The sequence below is a fragment of the Hirundo rustica genome, chromosome 1, assembly GCF_015227805.2.
Source record: "Hirundo rustica isolate bHirRus1 chromosome 1, bHirRus1.pri.v3, whole genome shotgun sequence".
In the NCBI taxonomy this organism is placed as follows: Eukaryota; Metazoa; Chordata; class Aves; order Passeriformes; family Hirundinidae; genus Hirundo; species Hirundo rustica.
In genome coordinates, this window is record NC_053450.1 from 151317675 (window position 1) to 151345597 (window position 27923).

Consider the following 27923-nt stretch of genomic DNA (forward strand, 5'->3'; position numbering starts at 1 on the left):
AGGAACACCAGAAGATGGACGGGGACAAAGCAAGTACCGCGCCACCGAGAAGGGGACAAACCCGACCCGCCCTGGGGCCGGGCTGAGGCGGCGCCTCATGAGGCGGCAACATGGCGGGCACCGCGTCAGGGCGGGCGCGCAGGACACGCCCCCTTTGGCCACCCCCCCTTGGCCACGCCCACCCTCGCCGCTCAGTATAAAAGCCTCGCGCGGGCCGGGTAGGGGGCCGGTATTTCCGGTCGGACATGACGCCACAGTGTCAACATGCAAGATGGCGGCGCATCACCGGCAGAACACGGCGGGGCGGCGGAAAGTGCAGGTGAGGGCGCGGCGGGGCCGGCACGTCTCCAAGGGAGCCCGGAGCCTCGCGGGCCGCGCCAGCGGCTGCAGCGTGTCAGGCCTTGGGGGTTTCTATGGCAGCGCAGTCGCCGTACTCTCCCACGGCCGAGCTGCGGTGAGGGCAGGCAGCGCCGCACGCCCCCAGGGTCTCTCCCCCGCCTCCGCTGGCCGCCGTGGCGGGGGCGAGCGGGCGCCTGAGGCACCGCGGGGGCTGAGCTGCTGCTCGCTGCCGAACGGGGTCGGGTTCTGCAGCCCGCAGGAGGCAGAGCTGAAGCAGCTCAGATCAAAAGCGGCAGAGCACTGGGGGAGGTAAGTTGAGACCGAGAGAACGGTGCCCTCGGACCTGCTTTGGTGAATTCTCAGCAGCGACGGAGCTGCAGGTTCCTGCCGCGGCTGTCTCGGCTGTGTCCGGTGCCAGAGTAGGTTTGGATTAGATATTAGGAAGAAATTCTTTACTGCGAGCATGGTGGGACTCTGAAATAGTTTGCCTAGCGGAGCTGTGGATGCCCCATCCCTGGAATTTTTCAAGGCTGGGTTGGACGGAGCTCTGAGCAGCCTGGTCTAGAGAAATCTGTCCCTGTCCAGGGCAGGGGATTGGAACAGCGTGATCTTCAAGGTCCCTTCCAACCCAAACCATTCCGTGATGCTCTGATCTGCTTCGCATCCTATTTCTGCTTAGCTTCTGTAAAACACTTTGTATCTTTGTGCACCTGAGTAAGGAGCAGGTTTTTTCTTCTCAAATTTCAGAAGTGTTGCTTGCCAGCTTCAGGCAGCATTTGTTGAAGAAATCCCATGGCACAAACAGTCAGGTGGGTGTAGACATTCTCAGCACACTTGAGGAAGAATTAAACCCTGTGGCTTGGGCTCATGTGTAGCTACAAATTAATTGTTGTAGCCTTGGTGGAGACTGGAATTACCAAAGTGTGTATAAAAGGTCAAGACTCTTTAACAGTAAAAGTCATTAAAATAGTTTTATTTTATGGTTCTCAATGCTTTTCTTCTTGTTTGTGATACTGCCAGCCCTTTAGATGTTTTTACAGCTTTTACTGTGGAAAAGATTTAATGTTTTATCAATGTGCAAAGCTGCCTAGTGGCAAGTACCAGTTTCAGCTGTACCTGTCCAGTGTGATCAAATGAAATATTGATTGAGCTTGAAATAGCATTAGAAGCTTTCAAAACAGAGGTGGGTTTGGTTTTTTGGACACATCATTTATCACACAGAGGAAATGCATCTCTTCAGAGCATTTAGTGTTTTCTGTGGCTAAAGGAAGCACTCTGTCAGTTCTATATAAAGCATTCCCTTACCTTACCAGAAAAAAAACTGGACATCTTTTAAAATATAAGGAATGCCTGTGCTGTAAACAAGTTTTTACAGGTTACACCCCTGAGGAGGGGGATTTTATTATACCTTGATATTTGTTTGATGCACTCCTATTTATGAAGTAGTATTTCCCTGACAGCAGCATGCATCAAAGAGCTCAGTGTTGCCTTCTTTTTTAACTACTTCTTTTGTTCTCCAAGCATTGCTTAGCACAAAAGCTGTGGGTTTTTTAGGTGGTTTTGTGCTGGTTTGTGATGTTTTGGCTGTTCTCATTGTGCTGTGTGGTGTTTTTTCACCTCGTGGACCAATGACACTTAATGTACATGACACTGATCCATGTCTCAGCAGTACACTGTAACTTTAGATCCAGACTGGTTGTGTTTCCCAGAGAAGCTTCCCAGCCCTGGAAGTGTTCAAGACCAGGTTGGACAGGGCTTGGAGCACCCTGGGATAGTGGAAGGTGTCCCTGCCCATGGCAGGGTGTGGAATAGGAGCGTCTATAATGGACCAAGGAGTTGGTCCCTTCTAACTCAAACCATTCCATGATAAACATTTATAAAGCTTTACTAGAATCTGGATTTTTTTTTCCCTCTTATTATTTCACCTACTTGGTTAGTGACAGGACTTTGTTCCAGTAAAGGAGTTTGAAGTGGCTGTTTTATCTGGTAGTTGCTAGGCAAAAAATAAAACCACTGATGATTTGTTTTAATTTGCAATGGCTGAGCATTTAGGGTGCTTCTACATAGTTTTTTTGAGGGAGGGACAGAGTAGGAGAAATTTGTTCAAACTTATGAGGCTGGAATAAGAGGCTTTTTCAAAAGACACCTCTCAGGCATGAAGGAACTTGATTCCTTACATGGCAGGAGAGCTGGTGGAAGTTTATGGAAATCAGAACTATTATTAGCTTGGATGCACCTGTTCTACTGGTAAGCAAAGCCATCCAAAATAGTCAGTTTAGGTGCTTCTGTGTATAATTATAGTTTCTAATGGTTTAATCAGAGTGGAAGTTTTGGGCCTCAAAATAAATTCCTTGCATAGAAAAGGGAAAGAAGTTTAACTCTTCAAGTGGAAGTCAGGCATATGAAGTATCCAGTGGCAGGTGTTTGTGAAGCTTAGTGCTGCCTCTCTGAGGGCTGCAAAAGAGAAGCTGAGTGGTTTGGGGAGGGAGGATGCAAAGGAGTGTCAGACTGATTTGGGAGGGGAAGGAGGATGCAGAGGAGTGTCAGACACTGATTTGGGAAGGAAAGGAGGATGCAGAGGAGTGTCAGACACTGATTTGGGAAGGAAAGGAGGATGCAGAGGAGTGTCAGATGCTGCTGTTGGTCATGTGCTCTAGCTTTCAGATGTTGTCCTGGCAGTCAAATCAAGGTGAAGCTCCTTCTCAGCAGGTGCCTTGAAGGAGCTGCCCTGGAGGGGTTACACTGTAACTGCTCTCCCAAATTTCCTCCCTGCACAGAATAAATTTACCCCCACACTCAGCCTATTGACAACAGGTGAGAATTTTGCCATGTAGAGATCAGCATCCTTGTAATATGATTGCATGAATTTTAAGCAGTTTTAATCTTTAAGTCTTGTACAGAATAAGAAAAGCTCATTATCCATCTCTGGAAGTGTTCAAGGATGGGGGTTTGAGCAAGTTGCTCTAGTAGAAGTTGTCCCTGCCTGTGGCAGTGGTTGGAATGAGATGATCTTTAAAGTCCCTTGCAACCCAAACCATTGTGGTCCTTTTGAACTGATTTTGTCATATTTGTGCACTAATACTGCAGCTTACTAGATATGATACCTGTGTTATTTTTATATTTTATATATAATAAATGTAAAAATTATAATTACAAATATATTTATTTCATATATCATTCTTAAGCAAACAAATAGCCAGTATGATGATTCCATTGTGAAAGGGTAAAATGAGCCTCTTAATGCCTTCCATTACTCCTATTCTGGAGCCTGGATAAATATTCAAATAGTCTCCTTAATAAAAAGCCATATTTTTAGGGATGCATATGCTCCACCAAGACAGTAAAGTAGTGTTGTTTTTTTTCCTTGGTATTTCACTGCTTACCTCATTCTTGATTCAATTCAGATCTCATGGAAGCCTCCCATGATTTGAAAAAAAAAACCACTTTTTTTTTTTTTTTTTTAATTGCTCATTTAGAAACAAGGAATGAGCGTCCTCAGAGCTCAGCTGGTTACTGTTTCCTTCACATGGTTTGGTGGGATGTTTTAAAAGCAGATTTTACCCATCTGTGAAGATAAAGTCTGTTGTAATTCATGTAGTGTAGCAGGGGTAACATGGTCCCACATCAGCTGATATACTTATCCATGCAGGAAACACTTGTAGGTGCTGCAAGAAATTCATTTGGCTTTGTGTGCCAAAATGTATCTGTTGGCAGTAGCTTTATCTCTGGAGCTCTTAGGTAGTCATTCAAATGATTAATCCTGATCCATTTAGGGTACTGAATCCCATAAACTCTTTATAATGAGTAGATGTTTGTGCACTGCTACTGTGGAAGATTCTAACTCATTATGGGAGCTTATAAAAGCTGCAGCAGTGTCAATGTCCAAGCTTTGGTTGTTAGTAAAATATTTCACATCCCACAATGGTGGCAGTAAAGCCATGGTGATTTAAATCCCAATTTTTGTGTCTGTGGTTCACCCCTGGCTCTGTGCTCTGATGGCAAGGGCACAGCAGGGATGTGCTCCAGCCTGTCCTGCGTGGGGCAAAGGACGCTGAGATCTTGGAGCCCTCATTTCCTGGGAGTCTCCACACCCCTTTCCAGGCAGAATTCAGTATTTTATCTTCAGTGATAAGATCTGTGTGCTTCAGGAGCAGAGGTGGCTTTTAGCACAGGCAGTTTCTCACCAACCAGAACTTCACTGCATGTATATTATTTAGATATATATATGTACACACAGGCTTGAAAATATACTTTGTATTTGGTTTGTATGCTTACTAAATCTACTAATATTTTTTAATTCTGTGCTAAGTGACGCTCAAAAGCCCAAACAGACAAAAAAGCACTTTCTTCCCATTTTTCCCCCCCAATTAAGAATGTAATGGAGATACACGTGTGGTTTATCAATAATCTTCCTCTATTCTATTAGTGAATGTTTTGATGTTGTGGACTTGGCTGCGTGTCCACCACCCTTACCCAGGTTTCAGCTCTTTTAGTCAACTTGCTGTTGCTTTTATTGATGTATTTTTAGGTCCCCCGTGCATTTCAACAGATTTTGTGATACTCTTAATTTTTCCCTCTTAATATGGAATTAATACATTAATACGGAATTAATGCATTTGAGTACAAGCCTGGATGCTTTTGGTATTATACCTTCCTTTCTGAAGGGTTCCATGTGATGAGCAACAAATGTCTCCTGGGGTTATTTATAGTTCAGCCACATGTGCTGTGTGTTTTGTTCAAGTTTTGTTAATATGCAAGATGTTTATTTCAGCCTCAATGATAGGTTAGCAGGAGTGGACCATTCAGTACTTTTTTATTTTGGATGAGCAAATAAATTTATTAAGTATTTTCAGTGTAAAAAACTGACAGCGACATGGATAACAAGTTCTCCAAAATGAGTTGGAGAGTCCATTTTTTTGCTGTAGGCCTTTTCAGTTCACACTCTTTACAGGACAAATGGTTTGCTTTGTCCTTAGCCAGCTGCTCAAATTGCAGTGTTCATTTGAAGTGTTGCTGTGTTGTCCCATCAACTTGCTGACAGCAGAATAATTTTCTCTCACTTTTCTTTGTTTGTCCTTGTAGTATTAGAATTAAAAAAAAAAGTAAATTAAGGAGTCCATGTTTAATTTAGATTAGAAATACTTTTATGATTGGAAAATATGTAATGGTTTCTCCCCTGACATGTAGGAAGTTACCATTACCTAATAAAATAGGGATTTCTTTTTCTTCTTAGCATTGCTCCTTCAAATTTTGAGACAGTTTATCAGGATAAGTATATTATTCTTTCTGTGGACAAGAAATAACACTTTGTAAAATTCTGAGGAGAGACAAAAATAACTGCTTGAATTTTGTGCACAGTAGCAGTCACTGATGGGGAATTTTGTATCAAGCTCTTTTTGTTGCTTTGCCACATTTTTTTTACATCAAAGATCTCTTGTATTTACACCAACAAAAAAGGAATGCAAGATTTTAATCTTGTTTAATTCAGTTGTTACAGCAGTTATTTTCTCAAGTTTATTAGGGAGAAAGAAGGATGATGTTGGGTTTCCAGCTCAACTTCTGCTGAGATCCAGCTCAGATCTACCAGGGAACAATAACACTGAAACAACATAACCCCTCTCTTTTATCCCAGTTCTTTAAAAATAAAAACAATACTTGCCAAGAGATGTTTGACTAAATTAATATGTGAAAGTTGTTAAAGGCAATAGAGGGCAAATTAACTTTGAGTATTTCACTACTGGTGAATGAGAAATGGTTGTCAGTCTCCTCTGATCATGTATTTGTGTGAGGGAAAAACAGCATTTGGTTGAGCTGACTTTAATTTTGTCAAGATTAATGTAGGAATATGACTCAATTTCCAAAGTCCTGTGAAAATTTTAATCATATATGAAAAGTACCTTATTTACTAAAGTAAGCCATCATTTGGGTTTTTTTTTATTTTTAAATATTTATGGCTGTGTTTTTCTTGAGCTCCTTTAAATTAAAGAGTAACATCATTATGTGCAAAAAGCATCAGTGTTACCAGGCTTAGGTGACTAACCTAGCTTGACAATCTGACTTATGAGTGGAATGAAGAGCTCTTAAATTATACCTGAAAATGTAGCAAGTATGGGATGTGACTGACAGAGGAGGAACAAATCCAAAAATTGAGGATTTCTCAAAGAATATCATGCTAGCATTTGGGAAAACAAGAGGTGAAGGGCCCTGCTGATCTTGAGCCTAATACTGTTAGGAAAATATTGTTCTCTCAAATTAATAACTTTAAATTTGATCTGTTGATCTCTAGATTTGTGTCTTAGCTGCTTACGTTTAATATTTTTAACTGAGCGTTTTCATTGGCTTTATTCAGAGAGTTTGACAGCAGCGTGAATTTGATGGGCATCCTTTTGTATCATGTTGAACCTTGACTTTGACTCAAACATTATTTTGCACACATAATCTGTGTGAGTCTTCCAGCAATGCAGGCATGATGTGATTAAGCCCAGGTAAGGAGTGGCACATGCATCTTGCTCCCTGCATCTCGCAAAGAAATGATACCTTCAGTGCTTGAAGTGTTTTAACATAACACTTCTGCGTGGTTGATGGTGTCTCCTTTCAGCAGCGTCTCTGGAGCTGTGTGTGGGTGGAAACTTGAGTATGGATGAGTCTGGAATGGGTGAGGGAAACTGAAAGTACTGGAAATGAGGACACAATTTAAAACTGGGAGGAAGAGCTGTGATACTGAAAGGGCTGAGAGTGGCTGACAGAAGGTCTTTAAGAGCATTGGGACATAATAATAATGCAATTATGTACATGTATTGTACATATACAATTATGTATTATCTACACTACATTAATAAGTGTAGTGAAGGACGTGTGGAATGGTAATGGAGAGTGTTGAGGCACAGGGATTGAAGAGGCTCATAATTTTGATTCAATATTGATCTCTTGAGCTGCTGCAGCTGTTTGTCAGAGAATGGCACAGGACTTGTGTTTTCTGGAGGCTTCAGTGCTCTGGCTGTGCTGCCTAAGGATGGGATAATTTGATGGAGGTGTTTCCCACATGCACCAAATGGACCTGCCTGCTCTCCTGGTACAGAATCTGAGCTGCTGTAAAACGCTTCTTCTGTGCTAAGGACCACTGAATATCTTAATTTGTTGGATTTATTTTATGTCACTGATCTAGAAAACATTTTCTTTATACTACTTTAACACAATTAATGGAGTGAAAAGTTACTTTAACACAATTAATGGAGTGAAAAGTTACTTTCAGATCTCTAGCCCAAGACGACTCCTTACAAGCATTTTCAAAACACTGGTGCTTGTGTATCCAGAGGATTTCTGCTTTGAGCAGATTTGATTATACCAAACATGAAATTCACCTTGTTCTGATTATATTTGATAGAATCTGGGAAGATGCATAACTGGCATCTTCCTCTCCTTTTCCGTCAGCATGAGGGCTTTCCTCAGAGCAGTGGATAAACCCAGGGATCAGGAAAGTGAGTGCAGTAGGTCTGAAGAAACTGCAGTGTCTTAGAATTCAATTCACTGAACAGAATTTTAATAATGAAATAATGAATAGAAAACTAATAATGGAGACTGCTGTGGCTTTTCAGGGTCACCTGAAATTTCCTCTTTGTTTTTCTGAACAAACCCATGAAATAACCTTTACACCATACTATCAAACATGGAAGGAAAGAAACTAATGGAATAATTTATCTGAAAAAGCACTAAGAATTTGAGTTTCTTATGTTGGTAGTTCTTAAGAAATTGGTTTAAAAATAATAGTGACACCTATTGAATTTGTATCTGCAATCTTTCAGCGCTTTGTAAGCCATGGTGAGCATCTCCTCTCCTTTGTGAGGCTGGGAAATTCTGGCATCACAGCTGTGGAAACTGTGGGACTCACTTGGGAAGTGAGACACAGACTCAGTGTGTTGGTTAAGATCACCCAGAATATGCACATGCAGCAGGGAATTGAGCTGCGGATTCTATGGGTCCAGCTAAGCTGAAGTTGTAATGATTAAAAGAATCTTTCAGGTTCCAGTTCTATGACTGCTGAATCTTCTCTATGGTCTGTGCCCCCATTTTGGGGGCGCAAATGACTTTGGTGGTGGTGGTAACTCAAACTGACAGGCAATACTTGTAAAACTCTGCATATTTTCTCCTCAAGAACCTTACAAAGATGAAATCAGAGGTTCAGATTTTATGGCCAGGTCAATATCTTAATACCCATAATTGCATTTGTGCAAATGTGTTGTAGGTTTCCTATGTAATTAGAGATGAAGTGGAGAAGTACAACCGGAACGGGGTGAATGCACTTCAGCTGGACCCAGCATTAAACAGACTCTTCACAGCAGGCCGGGACTCCATCATAAGGATATGGAGTGTCAATCAGCACAAGGTCAGTCAGGAGAGCCTTCCTGGGTCTAAACCTACTTTTTTCCGAGTTATCCTGCTGGTAAGCTGCCTACAGGGCTATGCCTGATGCTTTTTTTTAACAGCTGCCAATTATTGTGATCACAGAATCCTTTTGATATCGCTCATACTGTGGTATCTTATGTTACTATGTAGTTCTCACAGAAATGTTCTGGGAGAGTGATTTCAAACAGCTCTGCATTAGCAAACTTTGGATCTATGTGCAGGTTGAAGAAGGTACCACAACAGGATGTGATAGTCACAATCTTCTCTGTTGGTGATGAGGTTATTTTTTCTTAATTTGCAGCAAGACCCTTACATAGCATCTATGGAACATCACACAGATTGGGTAAATGACATTGTGCTCTGCTGCAATGGCAAAACATGTAAGTACTTAAAAGTTTCAGAACTGCAGTATTCAGAAACCGTATACAAGTAAATTATCTGCTGCTTTAATTATTTTCCATCTTTTCTTAGCATGTAAAATTAATTTGTGATGTATATTGTAATTTTGGTAAATAGTGTAAGCAGCTGTTTTAATGAAAACTGAAATGTTGTGTATATAAATGATTGTTTTAATCTCTTTTGCAAAACAAATTAGAGTAGTACAAATATGCTATAAAGTAATATATAAGCCATTAAAATTTAGTCTTTATTCTTTCCAATTTAGTGATATCTGCTTCTTCAGATACTACTGTTAAAGTGTGGAATGCACATAAGGGATTTTGCATGTCAACACTAAGGACGCATAAGGTGAAAAACATTATCTGTAAATACTGTGTGTGATCACTGCTATTCTTACAATTATTAAGATGGAGGCTTCAAAAGGATAACATTGATTCATATTGTTACATTTATTTTATTGTAGGACTATGTGAAAGCTTTAGCATATGCAAAAGATAAGGAGCTGGTAGCATCTGCTGGGCTGGACAGACAAATATTCCTCTGGGATGTAAATACTCTCACAGCACTGACTGCCTCAAATAATACTGTCACAAGTAGGTACCGGGGGAGGGGAGGCAAATGCAATTCATTTTATTGAGTAGCGTCATCTATGAGGTCATTTTGAAACTGTGGATGCCTTTTTCTATCTGTAAAAAAAAATGGGCAAGAAATTTGAAAATGGGGTCTACATGCATTCAGTCCATTTGTTGTGTTAAGTAATAGCTGGAAATCTGGAGCAGCCAACAGTCATGGCATTTAGAATAGAGGACAAGTCTCTCTGAACTGTTTCTCCTGAACTGTGACGTGCTGGTTTCTCTGAAACTTGGTAGAGCTTTAACTTGAGAAGCTTTAAACCTCTCAACGAACATTTTATAGAGATGTTCTCTTAGCTTATTTGTTCCTACATTTTCTGTGTTTTATAATTTGGGGTTAGGTTTTTTTGTTTGTATAGATGCTGAAAAAGCAGACAGTACAGCTCCTAAAGCAGGACTTGATCCATTTGTCAAATCTCTGTGTGGTTTTTAGTCTAGTTTATCTAGTAACTTCTTCTGACAGAGTGGCACAAAGCACTGATTGCATATAAGTATAACATACTGGTGAGATCTAATCTCACTAGAGATTGGAAGGCAGGGGGAAGCTGTAGATTCTACTCATCAGGGTGAATTCTCAGTATCACCATCATCTTTTAGGAAGTAACCTGTCCTGCTTCTCTCTCCCAGAAAGCATTATATAAATTGTGAGATCTTTCCCTTTTTACAGCAGTTATAACACTGCCTTTTTTAGAATGGTCAGGGTAGAGCTGGTTAAGTTGCTTTCTGGAAGTGTCACACCAGTCTTTAGATTCAGTTGGATTTAAGTGAATAACAGATCTGGGTCATGGCATCCTGGTTTGTACTGGCTGTTTTACAGTTGATTTTTCTGACAAAGAGAGTCTAGTGTGACCACAGTGTACTTTGCTGCTTGTTAGGTAGATTGGAAAACATGTGTTCCCAGTGATTGATGTCTTTCATTTTTTAGTTAGTTGATGGATACTTAAACAATAGCAGTCTCAGGTGGGCATTGGGAAAGAACAGAACCATCTTGCACACTGCCACACATTAATTTTCTAAATAAGCCTGGTTGCTCATAGGTTAGGAATGCCTCAAGGAAAATCTGCAAAATCAGAATTTGGAATTGACACAGCATATTCCTCAGACATTTCAGGAATATGTGATTCTGTAAGTAAGAGGCAGGCATGTGGTTTTGTTGGTGTGGGGGGTTTTATTTACTGTGTTGGGCTGATTTTGAAAGGTGTGATTAATTTTATAGATTTGGTAGCTTCTAAAACCACAGGTGCATCTGCTGGGAAAACCTGTCAGTTTTTCATTTATTGTCTAAAGAACTTTAATTCAAGTGTAGCCTTGTGCCGACTTGTCTGAGTAGCCTTTGGAAGAGGCATGGCTTTAGAGAGCTGTGCTCCACTGCAGAATGCTCTTGGGTTGGCACATGACTAAAGAAATTTACTTTATATTTCCCAGAAATACAAAATCTTTCAATTTCTTCCTTTTTTTTCACTGAAAGTAGAATTATTTTATAGCCAAACTTTGCTGATAACTGTAGGTTTTGCTGTCTTGCACTTGAACAAAGAGTTTTTGAAGGAAGAATTTATTTGTGAGCTCACAGGAAAACTCAGTTGAGGGGTAATAAACACAAAAACATTTCTTGTACACTGTAACAGTGGTACCTAAATGATTCAAGTTAGTCAGAAATAGGAGATGGGGAGTACTGAGGAGCTGGTGCTTGTTTTGAACCCAAGATGAAATGGAAGTGGAGACATTACCTCTAAGGTGACAGGGAGAAATTTGCATTTCTGGAACAGGAGCACAAATATTTCATAAGGGGGAGGAAGAGGAAGCAGGGGAGGAAGAGGAAGCAGAGGAGGTTTTTTTCTTTCAATTTAGTGCTCCCTAGTAATTGTTTCTGCTGGGAAGAACACAGTATATGTCCTCACAGAACACGTTTGTTTTCCTTACACCTTTCAAGCAGTATGGATTTTTTCAGAGTACAAACGAAAATTGTTCTTGTGCATTAGTTTTCTATCTGATTACCTGGAAGCAGTGTACACGAACCAGCATTAAGAGAAAGCCTATTTTTAAAGTCTCTCAATCAGCAGGGCTATAATTCAAATTAAGTGGAGAGATTTAGCTTTTGAGAGGCAGTCCCTTGCAGAAGAGAGTGGAGTTGAGCTTTGCTTGTGTTCTGTCATAAATTCTGCTTCTGTGCATTTAAGGTTCTCCTATTCCTGCTATTCAGCTTTTGATGACTCTGTATGTTATCCTTTCCTAAACTATTATGATTGTTGAACAGTGTGCTAACCTTCAAGGGTTCTATGTTTTGCTTTTAGCTGTTTTCTGGGGACAGTGGAAAACTCACTTTATTTTAGCACCAAATAATAGAATTAATTTGACAGTTTGCATCTGGATGCTGTAACCATGGCTAAAGAGGACCCTGAAGCAAAGCTGCATAATTCTTCATAGGCTTATAGAATATCCTGAATTGCAAGGCACCCTCAAGGATGATTGACTCCAGTTCCTGGTGCATGGGACAACCCCAAAAATCTCATCCTGTGCCTGAGAGCATTGTCCAAATGCTGCTGGGGCTCTGGCAGCCTTGGGGCCATGCCTGTTCCCTGGGGAGCCTGTTCAGTGCCCCAGCAACCTCTGGGGGAAGAACCTCTTCATGATTTCCAGCCTAAACTTCCCCTGACACGTTTCTCCATTGTGACAAAATGTGATACCACATTCTGATATTAGGTTACAAATCTTGTGTTGGAAATTTAACTCTGTCATGTAAATAAATCATTGTGTGAAGGTTCACGTTTTTGCTGGCCAGGCAGTTTGTTGCTGTTCTCAGCCTTCTTGGCATACTGATGGTATGGATTTGAGGCTTGATGAAGTGCCTGATTGTGCTCTCAAAATAGATGGTTTTCCTTTGCTGTGTCTGCGCTTTTTCGAGTTGAGGGACTGGTACTTTAATCTCCAAAAGGCTTAGGCTGCTTGGTATAGAAATCCTCAGCTCTGATGGTAGGTGTGGTGCTAAGGAGCTGCCATACGGTTTTCACAAATGCAGAGGTAGCTTCCCTGCTCAAATAACACATTTCAGTGCTGCAGTGTAACTTCTCGGCATTTCTGCTGAACTAGGAGAAGAGCCTTGAATACAAAATGTCGAATTTTACTGTTACTTGGCTTGGGAAAAAAAAATATCTCTGCACTTAAATCCAAATTCTGTGTGTCACAAGATCACAAAGTGTCATACGCCGATAACATAGTTGAGCAAGAGCAGCTTGATAGCCCTGGCACAGAGCTGTGGTGCCAAAAATCACTAAGGTTGTAATGACCATAATTCTGAGGGGTTACTTTGTTTTTATGCAGTAGTAGATTGAGAATTGGAATGGGATTTGCCTAGCAGTGTGCCCTGACCTGTAGTGTTTCTTAAGGCAACTCTAGTGTCGTCCTGCCCCATACATATTTTTGTGAGTCATAGAGTTAAAATACCAGTTTTGAGTGAATAAGTGTGTTTTTCAAATGACAGCATTAAAATTGAAAATGTGAATTTTGTTTTGAAATAGCTTCTTCCCTGAGTGGGAACAAAGACTCAATCTACAGCCTTGCAATGAATCAAATGGGAACAGTTATTGTATCAGGGTCCACTGAAAAGGTAAGCAAAATTTGGTGAGGTTCATTTCACTTCAGCTGGGTTTCAGTGTAAAGAGAATTTTATTCATTTTCAATGTCACGTCTGTAGCAGCTTTTGTGTTTTCAGTAGTGAGGGCAGACACTTAAGTGGGAGTGCAAGTGTAGGATACAAATCCTGCCTCAGTCTGAAGATGTGATGTATCCATGGAGCTTTAATACATAGGGGAGACAATCAGATCATCTTGTGTAACCCTCTTTGTCAGAGATCATTACGTTTCCCAACAAGAGCTCTGATTTTGAGGGCTCATGACTCAGATGGTTATCAAGACTGAAGCAGTTGCTGCAGGTAGGAGAGAAGGTGCCAGCAATTTGCAGGATGCCTGCAGGAGGCGGGAAATGAGCTGAGCTAATGAAGCTCAAGTGTTCCCAAGAGACAACCCTTGCTCTTTGTTGTAAAGGAAGGTGAAACAGTCTTAAGTCTCTGTGAGTTGGTTTTTTTTTTTTTACCCAGTCTAACCTTGAGAGAATTTTATTTCCAAGACAATATAAAAATGAAAATAGGATACACCAGTGAAGCATCTGAGAGGATTCTCAGAAGCACATTTTTTGTCCATCATGCTGTCCTGTTTCCAGTCACTTCCATTCTTTAATTTCTTTAAGCCAGAAGAAGCCAGAACAAATTAAATTAAAATCAGGAGAAAATAACATCTGATTATTGGAGCTGCATAAGATATAGTTATGTCTGTCTTGTTCATATTTTCAGTGATGGATGTCCACATGTTCAGAATAAGAGTTGATTTGGAAAGGTTTAATTTCTGCAGAGGTAACACACTGGTGGGAAGAATGGTGTTAATGTCATTTATCCTATGTCTGATTCCATAGGTTCTAAGGGTGTGGGATCCAAGGACTTGTGCAAAACTAATGAAACTCAAAGGGCACACAGACAATGTCAAAGCTTTGTTGTTGAACAGAGATGGTACCCAGGTATGTTCTTTAACCTGAGACAAAGGCATTTTCCAGAAAGCAGAAATGTCATTAGTCCATTTCAATGTAATTATTCAATGTCATAGATTACAGATATTTAGTGTTAAAGGGGGGAAGGCTGATGGGTGAAAGTTGTTTTTATTACATATTCATCTACCTGTGCAGTGGGTTTGTTTACACAAAATATTGGAAATCACAACTAGAGTCCTTACCTAGTTAGCACCATCTTAGTGGAAAAATATAGCTGTAGGAATCATCAAATCTTTTTATGGGGGGGAAAAAAAAACATTTTGAAACACTTAAATAGCAGTTTGATTGAAGCATGCTGGTTGTTGCTCAGTGTCTTTCAGGCAGCTCTGATGGGACAATCCGCCTGTGGTCCCTTGGGCAGCAGAGGTGCATAGCCACATACCGAGTCCATGATGAAGGTGTTTGGGCTCTGCAGGTCAATGAAGCCTTCACTCATGTTTATTCAGGAGGAAGAGACAGGAAGATTTATTGTACAGATTTACGAAATCCTGATATCCGGGTGCTGATCTGTGAAGAAAAGGCTCCAGTTCTTAAGGTAATTGAGTTTAATTCAGAGAACTGTAGAATGTCTGATGTTAGAAGTGGTGTCTGAAGATTGTCTGGTCCACTCCTATCCAAGAGCACTGGAACCACGTCAAGATGGATTTTGAGTAGCTCCAAGAACGGAGAAGTCACAAGATGTGCCAGTGTTCTGTCACCCTCACAGTACAAAAGGGTAATTGCATGTTTTCTCATGAAACAGTGGCTTGAGGTACAAATTGATAAAGAATTCGCATTGGCTAACAAGCTATACTACATCTTCAGCAGATTGGCTGTCTTCTAAACTGCACTGAAGTTTAATTGCTTGAAGAAGATGGATGCCCTGCAACTATTGAAAATATGCAAATTTGAATATTACTGAAATTGAATATACCTCACACACGAGAAGTTGGGTTTATCAGGCTCTAGTACAATTTTAAGAAACTGAGCTGGCATTGCCAAGGTTTTATACAAAAGTGGATTTTTCTTAGCGGCAGCATATGTGCGCAGGACTGATTTAGAATCTGTTCCGTACTCATGGGAACCAGGAGTAAAGTTGTTTGTGGGTTTTTTGAACACCTAAACGTGATGTTGGCATGTACAAGTCTGAATCTTTCAAAGAGTGTGTTTTTTGAATTTTTTTTGCTGTTTGTGACTTTAGTGACATGACCTTGGAACCTGCAGGTAGGTGTATAAGGAGTGTGCGACTGAGACAGATACTAATAAATATAATCAGCCTGCCTTTCCTTGGGAGTGAACTCTAGCTTAGTGTGTTAAGATAAAATCTTGGATATGTTAATTTAGTTCTGGAGAAGTCAGAATGTGAGAAAGTTCTGTTCAGAATGGAAAATTAAAGTGCTGGTCAGCTGTACAGAGGTTAGAAGTGGCCTCTAGTCTTGGCTACAGTGATTCATTAATCTAAGAAATGTAATGTCAAAGCCAAATGTATAAAATTCTGCTTTTTAATTAGTATAGACTTCTTACTTTCTCATTTTAACCATATAAAGTGTCTGAATATAAAATAATTCTTTATACTGGACTTAGCAAACTGTCCCCTAGACAAGATTGCATCATGCTGGAAGTAACTTTAACTAGTCTGTGTTAATACACATTGCAGCAGTTATTGCCCATGTGTACAATTCATTTGTTGAATATTTATAACAATTCCTCTGGATTTTAAGAAGTTTCATCTTAGCTACTTTTCATTTAAACTTTGTATTTCTGCATTAAACTGAAAGTAGTGCTGTTTGAGACACTTTCAATTATGGGAGCAAGTCTACACATGACAATAGTACTTATTAAAGGGAAAATAAGTATGACTGAAAGTTTGTTTCATTATTTAGATGGAACTGGATAGATCAGCTGATCCTCCCCCAGCACTTTGGGTTGCAACAACTAAATCCTCTGTGAATAAATGGGTAAGTGATACATTTTACAGTCTGTGAATACAATTGTGTAGTCATGGGATTTGCAGTCTTGCTTTGGGACCTGTTGGCTGTTGCTTTCAATTTGACTGGGATGTGCTGTGATTTGCAAGCTTTCTTTAAAATAAATCATAACATACTAACACTGAAATTTCTCAAAAGGTATGAATCTTTGAATTTCTTTCTGTGCTCTCTTTGGTGCTTTGAGAAATAAATTGTATTTACTGGAACTGGATAGTTAACATCTAAATAGCAGCATGAACTGTTGTTTCTCACAGATAAAAGCAAAGTTTATAGATGATTATGAATGTGTCATTATTTTCTTTCCTTCTTCAGACTTTGAAGGGAATCCATAATTTTAGAGCATCAGGAGATTATGATAATGATTGTACCAATCCCATACCACCCCTGTGCACACAGCCTGACCAAGTTATAAAAGGTAAACAGCTGTTTGGCAGAGGACCTTGTAGAATCTGTTATCTTTAGCACAAGAGATAGAGCTTTAAGATTGTCTCAGTTTTTAAAAACTTGATGCTATTTCAACCAGAACAATGTTGTTATTGTCTATCCAGTGCTGGTTACAGTTAAAATCGTGTTTAAACCTTGGTAACATCCAAGGTTTACATGAAAAAGTGAAACCAAAGAACATCATGTCATGTTATTCAATTTAATTTCATGTGATATTAGGAAAAAAATAACAGTAGTAACCTTAATTCTTGTTTGTTTGCCAGGGGGTGCTAGTATTATTCAGTGCCACATTCTTAATGACAAGAGGCACATATTAACCAAAGACACAAATAATAATGTGGCATACTGGGATGTCTTGAAGGTAAGGATGCAATTTCAGATTTTCTGCTGTTGGATGATCAATTACTTTGTGCCACTTTTTTATATATATTTAGTGTTTGAGATTTCTGTGGTAGAAAGTCTGTGATCTCTCTGTCTCAAGAGATCATGCAAAGTTTGCCTTTTGAAAAAGGAGGGGGCATTTCTGAGATTTTTGTTGCTTTCCCTGATGTGAGGCTGCTATCTGCATTCACCTGAATTCAATCCAGTGTTGACATCTGCATTCTCTGGATACTCAGACCCTTGAAATTTTTCCAGGAAATAGTGATGTCTGTTTTGATGAGGTTTGTTTCAGAGAGGGCTTGTGTTTGCTGCTGAGTCAGGAAGGCAGGAAAATGAGCAGAAGGAAGCCTGGCTATTGCCTGGGGATACTTGGTGTGACATTTCTTTATGTTGCTTTACCCAATGATTGGTCAGAGAAAAGAGTGCAGAGGGAAAGGACTCAAATCCCACATCAGTGAGATGGTCAGCAATTTCTTCTCTGGCAAAAGCCTGTTTAAATTCTAAATATTTTCTTCTTGAACTATACAGCCAAGATCAGTAATGAGGTAAAGCATAATCAGGCAACTTACTGAGTTGTTGACTGAAGTAAAAAGAAGTTAAGTTGGAGGATGTAGATTTATACTGAAGATTATCTAGATTTTTTTTTCTAAAAGTTTTCTTTATTTCAGTATTTAAGTGTGCAGTGTTAGATATCAGGACCAAAGTCAAATGCTAATGTTAAGTTTTACTTTCATTCAGGTTTTTTTTTCTTAGTGAGACTGTGAGAAGTGTCACTTGATATGTTTAAATACATATTCACTCTAGAGATTATTTGCCAGGTTACTGTTTCTCTCTGCATGAAAAAGCTGAGACTTTATTGAGGATGCTGGAAGAAGAGAGGGAGGTTTTCCTACACCCTTCAGTCTTTGCTTCCTTTACTTACAAAATCCAGTAACTTTTCCTGGATTTTGAGGGAATAAATTCTGAGGTTGCAGTACTTTGTGTTTACCTAAAGCAAGTATTTCAGGATGACTCTGCAAGTGGATTATAATAATCTGGATTTTAACAGAATTACTTACAGGCCTTTTAAAGTAAAAGTATTAAAAAAACCAGAAATAAAGCATCTGCACAGAAATTCATTCACTGCTGTTGCCCATTGCAGTAGTTGAGCTGAATCTGTTGCTTGATGTGCAGGAAATACTGGTGTTTGATGGAGTACTGAAATATTGGTACTGATGGGGAGAAAAATGACAGAGGGTATTAGAAAACAGCAGTCTACTCAGTATAGGGAAAAATACTTTCTAGTAATCTGAAATAGTACTTCCAGACCTCTCTACTGGCTTGATGCCACTACCTCAGAGATAAATGAAGAATAAAAATTACTTACCGTGTAAATAATTGTTGAGTTATTTTAAAAAGATTTAATATTTAAGTTGTGTGTTTTTTGACTGCTGTACTCAGGATGAGATCATAAGTCACAATCATTCCAAGTGTGTATGAAAAGCAAGGAAAAGACTTGAGGTGTTGATGTGACTCAGTATTTGTTCATTTTTTTTTGTGAACAGGCATGTAAAGTTGAGGACCTTGGGAAAGTAGATTTTGAAGAAGAAATTAAGAAGAGATTTAAAATGGTTTATGTGCCAAACTGGTTCTCAGTGGACTTGAAAACTGGGGTGAGATACAGTTCCTAAATCTGTTGTTTTAATGTCATATTTCACTTCTTTTCATATATTATTTGTTCAAAAAGGTTTGTTAACTTTGGAGGAATATTCATTGCTTATCTGATGGAGTAAATTTATTCTCAAGTAAAACAGCAGATTTTTACCTCTTCTTAATAAACTGAATAACAGATTTTTGAATTAATTTTTTGCTTGTGATATAGCCCACCAATGCCAAGTATGAATTAATACAGTTTGGTAACCAAAGTGTGCTGTAATGCTTTCAGAAATTCTTTGGTTTATATTCCCAGCTAAGTGTGAGCAAAGTTAGAAATGTATAGACTTATTTGATCCAAAAAACCTATTACATTCCTCCTGATCTTTTGCCAACAGATGTTGACAATTACTTTGGATGAGAGTGACTGCTTTGCAGCCTGGGTTTCAGCAAAGGATGCTGGATTTAGCAGTCCTGATGGCTCTGATCCAAAATGTAAGTTTTAACTAATATTAGTGTTGATTTTAACAAAGAAATCAGAATAAATTCTGCTATATGAGTTTTGAAGTATTCCAGTGCCACGTATGTCAGTGTCTGATTGGATTTGGGGGATTATTTCCTTAATACTAAATTCTGTAGCATATTCTCCAAAGGAAGTATTTCCTTTTTTTCTGATACAGTCATGGTCAGGGTTTACATTGGATTTTCTTTTAAACCTTCAAGATGCAAAAGGAAAAAAGTAACTATAACCTAGTGTAGAGAATGTTAAAGCACATGAGTGATCCAACAGCAGGGATTCTAAAATCAGCTTTTCCTGAAAGATTGTGGCATGCAGCTGTCAGATTGTGACAAGCAGATTTCTGTGCCCATAAATAGTTTGCTTTGGGAACAGAACTGCTCAGACTCATGGGGAACTTTCAGCTGTGGATCAAATGGACATTATTGTGTTGCCCATGATTTTTTGTGTGATTGAAATTCTCCCTCACTGTGTCTTGACAGTAAATCTTGGAGGGCTTCTGCTGCAAGCACTTCTGGAGTATTGGCCTAGAACACATATCAATCCAATGGATGAAGAAGAAAATGAGATAAACCATGGTGAGTGTTCTAATATTTTCCTTTTTTATTAGTTGTCCAGGTGTTGTTTGTTTACATATCTATTTCTTAAACAGATAAAACATTTGTTGTCTTAGACCTACTTCTCTGTGCATTATAGATTTAATGGTTTTTAGCACTTCTGAATTTGCTATACACCAGGAAGTGTGTTGTACTTCCAAAAGTATCAGCAAAAATCTTAGGTGTCTCTGTCAAAAAAGTAGGTGAATAAATGATTCTGAAGTTACAGACACATGATGAAAAATATTGATGGAAAAACAATTACTGGCAAACTGAGGCTTGACTTGGAAAAGAAACACTAGATAATGACAGTAAATAGCAGTAATTCAGTTATTCAACATTAGCCAGTATTCTCTTGACATAATTCCAGTTTTCTTCTAGGTATTGTGAGCAAAATAACATAAAAGCTTTATTGGAAAAATGCATTCAGTGTAATAATACATGGAGTAGGTCTGTGGAAAATACCTTGAGGTGGTGTTTAAGGTAACAATGCTAAGTCCAATCAGGCTTTAGATGAAAGCCACAGCCATGTGAAATGTAGGATAGAGGCTGAATTTCACTAAATAAGAGAATCCCTAACTCCTGAGTCGGAAATCAAATCAACCCAGGTCAGAGCTGACTGAAAAGTCTCATCTTTGGTGATTAAGAAATTACTTTCTGTAGATCGATGATGAAATTAAGAAACTGCATTCAGCATATCTCTGTTTTGTGACAAGACTGTGCCAAGAATTAGTTGCTTTCTTCTTTCAAACCTGGCCTCCATGGAGGGTTAGAACACTTGGCAGGCTCTTCTGGATCCAGTTGCTGATTCTCACTGTTGAATATTTGCAGTTTACAGCTTAGAGCCAGACAAGGTTTGAGAAGTGGCACTCACAGGCTTTTGTGTTGGGTTAGTGGTGCTACAGTGCTTACTCCTGTGTAGAGTTGTGGATTAGTGGAATATTTGGAGTGCTCACAACAGTATCAGTTTTCATTGGTCTTCCAAATGAAAAAAACTAGAAGACTGGCACTGAGCAGTGACTTGAGGAGGTGAAATGTACTTGTTGGACACCGGCATTTTTGCAGAGATCGAGTTTATATAAACACAAAATAAATTCAGTGTTGTTCCTCTCAATTGCTGAGAGAACTGTTATGAAAAAATCTTTCAAACTACAGGATTTTTCACTTGCTGTAACTTCAGTATGATGTTTACCCCTTCCAATATAGATTTTCTTTTTGGTTTCTTTGCTTGTTACAATTTCTAACCTTTCTTTGCCTACATATGTTTCTGATAAGAAAGCTAAGGAATCGTTCATCTCATGAGTCTGTGCCATTTAAATGTCTTAATTCAACATATCTTCAAATACAGTGAGGAGGTGCTACAGTGTAATGGAGATGATTTTTCCCAAGTGCAAGTCAGACATCCAAATTCTTCTACATTGTTTCAAGATACCAATTGATTAGAAGCTGCGCTGTTCAAGAGGTGTATAAATAATTCTGGGTGTTCTTTAATCTTGTCCCATCCACCTGATATGGAATCAGATTCTTCAGTCTTTGAAGACCTTATTGCTGTATTTGTAATTTATTGTAGTCAATTTGTAATTGACTAGAATAAATTGGATGTATAACACAGGAACTTGAAGGCACTGTGGGTCTGAGTTTTTGTAGTACGTTGTTTTGACATCTGGCAAATCCAGGTAGAAGAGCAGTGCAAACAACCCTTTGGAGTTCTGTACTGTCACTCTAGAGGGAAGAACAGTCTTGTCTCAGCAGAGTCACTTTAGTTGATTCCTAATATTAGTATTCAGTTCAGTTTGACAAAAGAAAAGGGAAAAAAGCCTCATAATCAGATTTTTGCTCTGGGCTTTATTTGCCTTTTTTCAAAGGCTTTTGAAATAGGCCTTCCCCAAAGCTCTCTTGATCTTGTTACTCTCTAGTGTTTCTTTTTATGTACTTGCTGTACCTTGGAAATGGGGATTTTTCTTGGCTTTCATGAAGCTTACGATCTTATAAATTTCCAAAATGTGTCTGCTGTAGGTGGAATGTGTGCCCAGTTTCAAGGCCTACTGCAGTCTCACTGCTGCTTCACTTGTGGGTTTTTTTCCAACAGTGAATGGGGAGCAGGAGAACAGAGTCCAGAAAGGAAATGGATACTTCCAAGTGCCACCACATACACCAGTTATTTTTGGTGAGGCTGGAGGACGCACTTTGTTCAGGTATAAAATCTTTCAAATATAAATTCAGTGGCTGAACTGTCCCTTTCTTAGTGCAAGCAGGAATCTTATCAAAAATGTTCTTTGGATCTGTTCTGTACATTTAAGACATGCTCTTGACAGGCAGCAGTTGATGATTTGGCATTTTCCAACTGAACATGTGGGTTTGAACATCAGTAGGGTGTGGGGTTTTAAAGCAGTAAGGTCTTTGGGGCTCCTGCTCCCAAAATTAGTTGGTGATCCATTAGAAGGTTCCAATCTCTGGCCGGGAGGAACACAGGTTCTGTATTATAATGTGTGTACTAATTACCCTTCTATTTCTTCTCATTCTACATTGTATCATATATCACAGTTAGGGTTTTCATCAGAGACAGGTTAATAGTGCTGCAAAACAAGTGCTGAGCTTGCAAACACTCTGAATTGTTTGATATATACTGACATAGTGGATTTTAAATGTAAAGGGTGTGAGGCATGTTTGATTTGTTGGTGTTGTTTCCCAGGCTGAACAGGCCCCCATAATGATGTCACTTTTGGTCAGTAAAACAGGGAAACCATTTTCACCTTGGAAAACTGACTTTTTTTTCCTGCAGTATCGATGTATTTATGTTGTACCTGGGGCTTTATATTTGCTGCATTCTTTTCTGGTGGATCTTCTCTCTTCTGCAGCTGCTTCTAAAGAGAGCACTGGAAAGATCTCATTGGAGGGAGCAAGCCATGTTTATGGGATCTAAAAGGTGGCTCGCAGAACTCTGACGAAATACCTCATTGCAACTTATAAAATGAAATGTGGCTTTTTTGCATCATTGCATGTGCACATTTCCTGAAATTGGTTTTGTTCTTTCCTTGTAGTGAGGGCTTAGCAGATGCTTTACATTCAAAGCTCATTTTTCCCAAGGAGAGAATTATTTTCTGCCAGCTGCCTTTCCCCTTCTCCTGACAATCCTGTACTTCAACACACAAACATAACGCAATCCAGAGCAAAGTGCTTTTATACATTTTCTGTGTCATAGCTGTAGTCTCCTGAGATCCTATTTCCTGTTTCTGCTCTGGGATCTGTCTTCCTACAGTTCCTGCTGGTCTTTACAGAAAATAAGTGATCTCTTCCCCAGTGAGTTCATGATCCTAATGGAGTTCAGGGTCCCTGGCCATTAAAAGGGCAGAACCTCTCCTGAAAGCTTTTTAATGCAAATGACAATAATTGTTGTTACAATAAAGGTTATTTCTGCGTGTCTCAGGTTGTTATGTCGGGATTCAGGTGGTGAAACTGAATCTATGCTTCTTAATGAAACCGTGCCACAATGGGTAATTGACATCACTGTGGATGTAAGTATTGGGTGTGTAAGTTTGGCTTGTTTTAGGTTTTTTTAAGATGTACTACAATTAACTTTACAGTATCTGAAATGACATTTTAAATTCTTGCTGGTTTTGTATTTAAAATAAGTGGTCTCAAGGTCTGTAATCAAGACCCTTTGAGATGCATCATTTTTTGATGTGTCCAGTTAAACTACTTTTGCTCAATTTCTTTTGACAGACTGTCTTAGGCAAAGAATTCAAAGTCCTGTGTATAATTGGTATCCTTTTCAAGTGGGCAACTAAGAAACAGAGAATACACTTCATCTTGCTGCTGTCTTTTGATACTATGTAATTGCCTTTGAAATAAATGATAATTTATATTCAAAAGCTAGATGATCTGTGCATCGTCTAAATTGAAGTGTCTCAGGAGTAGGAGTAATTTGGAAGTTGGCTGTGGTAGGGTTGTTGATTAAGAATCTCTCATGGGTTTTGATAATTAGGAGCTGAATATACTTCACATAGCAGCTGCTGCAAATAGGAGCTGATAAGGGCTCATCCTAAATTAACACTTCTGAAACTTGTTTCCTTCTAGAAAAATATGCCCAAGTTCAATAAGATTCCCTTCTACCTCCAACCTCATTCATCATCAGGGGCAAAAACTCTAAAAAAGTAAGTAATGCAAATGCGACTGTGAACTTCGATTATCGGAATTGCAGAAAAAAACCTGCAAGCTCAAGAAGAACAAACAAAAAAAACCTCACCAAACCAATTCACTGATTTCCAAGAGAATTGTTTTGTGCTTGATGAATTTGTAGAAGTTCTTAGTCATTTAGCAGCATTGCTCTAAAGCACTGATTTATATCAGAATATTTAAAAGAACTGTGGCTTTAGGTTCAACAGGCAGTTGTACAAGTTTATGCTAAGAAATGTCTAAAAACTAACTATTGAAATGGGACTTTGTCTTTTATGGTATTTAATCAGCAGATGAATTTATAGGTTGTTACTCTGTTCAGAACCACAGTTTTGTTTCCTGTTGCTAACAGAGATGAAAAATTGCTCTTTGAAAGGAAAAGGGACAAAAACTGCCAGTAGGGAATGCAAACTAGTTTGCCAGTCACATTAAGCTGTAACTGGGATCTGGGTTGGTTAGAAATCAGTGCAGAGTTTTATCTGGTCTTTTGAATATCTCAACCACTTTTCTGAGTCTTTTGCTGTGTGGATATTTATCTTTGGATAAATTGCTGTTAACAATCATGGTATTCTGGATGATCCTGATAACTTACTACTAGATGATATAAAGATGATCTCTGTGTAGTTGCATGCTTTGTGTTGTGAAGATAAGAAATACAGTTTGCTTCTCAAGTTTTTTTTCCTGACAAACTTCTCTAACTCCTATAGAGACCGGCTGTCAGCCAGTGACATGCTCCAGGTGAGAAAAGTGATGGAACACGTGTATGAGAAAATCATAAACTTGGATAACGAGTCTCAGACTACGAGCTCCTCCAACAATGAGAAAGCAGGAGAACAAGAAAAGGAGGAGGACATTGCTGTGCTAGCAGAGGAGAAGATTGAACTTCTGTGCCAGGACCAGGTAAGTTCCCTGTGATCAAAACCAAACCCTGGCAGCAAATTGGTTGTGAATTTTTGAGTTCTGAGCTTGAAATACGCTATAGATTGTGTTACCTTTAAAACTAAGTAAATGTTCTGACATTAGGTTAATTTAGTGCTGACTCAAGTTTCTGACAGTTGCAGATAGGCTGATGAAAGATTTTTCATAATAAATCTGTTTAATTTGGTCTGACAAGGGGCCCTTATAGGGTTACTTACTCAGAGTCAACAAATGGGCTTAATACAATTCCGTAGAGCTGTATTTTTAGCATTTCTGGAATGTGTTGAGTTCTGCTTTCTTGGCAGTTTTCAAAATTGATCCAAAACCACTAATTGCCTGATAAGTGTAATGAAGATTAGGTACTGAGGAGGTGGTTGTAGTCTGAATTTACATGTTACTCTGTTAAAATCTTTCAGTAATGCATCAGGCTTAGCTGCTAATTAAAAAACCTGAGGCTTTGCATGGCTCATCTTGGTATCAGTTTTCACAGCCCTGTGTGAGAACTGGAGTGTTTGGTTTGGTTGTTTTGGTGGGTTTTTTTTGTTTTGTTTTTGGGTGTTGTGTGTGGGGGGGTGGTTTGTGGGTCTTTTTTGGTGGTTTTTTTTTTTGTTTGTTTTGTTTTTTTTTTGTTTTTGTTTTTGGGGTTTTTTTGGTGTGTGGTTTTTGGGGGGTTTTTTTGGGTGTTGGGTTTTTTTGGGTTTTGTTTTGGTTTTTGGGGGGGTGGTTTTTTTGTTTTTTTTTTGTTTGTTTGTTTTTTTAATTTCTGCCAGCCTAGCAGACTTGTGACATAAAAGCTGCCATTTTGCTGTGTAGGTTTTGGACCCCAACATGGACCTTCGAACTGTAAAGCACTTCATCTGGAAGAGTGGCGGGGACCTGACGCTTCACTACCGCCAGAAATCAACGTGAGGGCAGCGCGGACCCAGAGCAGTCGTCATTTACTTGACCTTGCTGTGCTGGTTCCAAGAGTAGTTCTAGAGCAGCCCACTGAACCCCTAAGGTAGATGAGACTTCTAATGCCTCAGTATGGATGGGAAGTAAACATTTAATTGAAGTGACTAATAGACCTGTAATATAGAGGAAAAAAAAAAAAATCTATGACTTAAACTAAAGTCTGTCCTAGTCTCAGTCAATGAGATGGAAGGTCCCTGCTTGGTTTGTGTTGTGTGAGGTGTACAGAGAGTGGATGATAACCCAGTGCAGACTTTTGCTTCTTTCTTTTTGCTTTTGGTTTTTTTTCCAGAACGTAATCCCCCTCATCTGCTCATGCTCGGTATCGAACAGGTTTGGCCGTATTAGTCACTGTTCACAATGTAATTAAGAGCTGCACACAAGGTATTTTTAGTACATTCCATTCATAAACTTTCAGCAATGATTTCTCACAGGTTACTTAAGCATTTCTACCACTAAAAGAGATTTGGAAAAGAAAACACCAGAAAATAGGTATTGCATGGGCCCATTTAATTGCAAACCAAGGGTTAACACGAGAATTGTGTTAATTGCTTTAGAGAGCTGTTGACATGCAAGATAAGAACACTAGAAAACTATCAGAGCAGTGTGAGTCCAGTGATGCTGTGCATCATAATAGAGTGAACATGCTTTGCAGCAACTTAGAATTTTTTTTTTCTAAATATCTATGTGACTACTTCCTGCACTGTGTCCTAGGTGTTCTAAAGACACACTAGTCTAATTTTTGGTAACTGTGCTCCAAAGGTATGTGACATTTTGTTAAAACTTCAAACCATTCTGATTATAACTTCATATGTTTAATGTTAAACTTTAGAAACTTCTCAGCAGATTTCATATTCATGAGATAAAAATACTGATTCTTCTTTTCTGAGGTTTTATATGCAATTGTTCTTTTGTTAGAGATTTATGCAGATCTTGTTTTCACTGCTATTTCTAAAAATCTGTGACTGTCATAGGCTCATGGTAATCTTTTATAGAAGTTTAACTTATTGGGGGGAGGGAGGGTAAGGGCCTTTCAGCTTTTTGTGAGAAAATGTGGGGATATCCCAGAAAACCATTTGTAGCCTGAGCAAATTACAAATCGTCGTAGAGAATGGTTTAGAAATGACTCTTGTCTGAAGCAGAAGCACAAGTGCCTTCAAGGGGCAGTATATTATTGGAGTTTCTTCAGGAGACACATGCTCTAGCCCTTCCTGTATCTTGTGATCAAGATTTAGGTGGAGGCCTAAGGAAAGTCCCAATAAATTATATTACTGGGATTCTATTGGTCAGACAAAAAGTAAAGTATTTTTCATCATGTTTTATTTGAAAAAATAGTCAAAATATAGTCAAAATAGTCATTCCCTTCTGCACTTTTAACCCAGCAAAACAATTCATTGCTTAGACAAAACCATGGTTCAGAATTAAGCTAGCATGTCTTTTCCCATCTTTTGCAAATCAGGTTCAGTTTTTTATCCCCGTTTCTGTGTATGCTTAGTTTGACATAATTGTGCTTTAACTGCACATTTTTAGTGCTATTTGTGAATTAAATAGCTAAACAGAACTAACTTTTGTTGGTAAATTGTCCTGACTTGTATTTATTAATAGCAAGGCTCTTTGTTCCAATAAGCACTGTTTGGGTTATGTTTTGTTTCCTGGTTGTCTTCCTGTCCTGTTGTATACATTGGAGTTGCTCACAGTAATTTTTTGTTTGAAATCAGCCCAAAGTTGTAATTTTCTTCTGTTTTTTTCTTTCTAACCATCCTGAAACACAGTAACAGGAAATATTAATGGAAGAGTCTGCAATGCCAGAAGGGTAAATGATGTTTCAAAGTTGTATAGAATAAAAGGCTTTAGTTAAAATATTTTCAAGTTGTTTTGTGTATTAGATGAATTGTACGATTTTGGAGCTTGAATTTGACAAAGGGCTTCAGAGTGCTTTGAAGCCTCAAGTAATGCAATGGCTGAAGAAATG

At 39.0% G+C, this 27923-nt stretch overlaps 1 protein-coding gene across 1 annotated transcript; it reads left to right on the plus strand.

Annotated features, from left to right (window-relative positions):
• The first annotated feature begins 227 nt into the window (after positions 1–227).
• WDR48 (WD repeat domain 48) lies at positions 228–27814 on the plus strand. The gene is made up of 19 exons (XM_040068798.2): positions 228–319; positions 8582–8722; positions 9044–9122; positions 9407–9489; positions 9605–9734; positions 13289–13377; positions 14238–14339; positions 14680–14904; positions 16232–16306; positions 16649–16751; positions 17044–17141; positions 18706–18813; positions 19192–19288; positions 19793–19888; positions 21996–22101; positions 23334–23421; positions 23984–24060; positions 24790–24982; positions 25814–27814. The coding sequence occupies exons 1-19, from the start codon at positions 272–274 to the stop codon at positions 25907–25909; spliced, it is 2034 nt and encodes a 677-aa protein (XP_039924732.1). The 5' UTR covers positions 228–271; the 3' UTR covers positions 25910–27814.
• Positions 27815–27923: the final 109 nt, after the last annotated feature.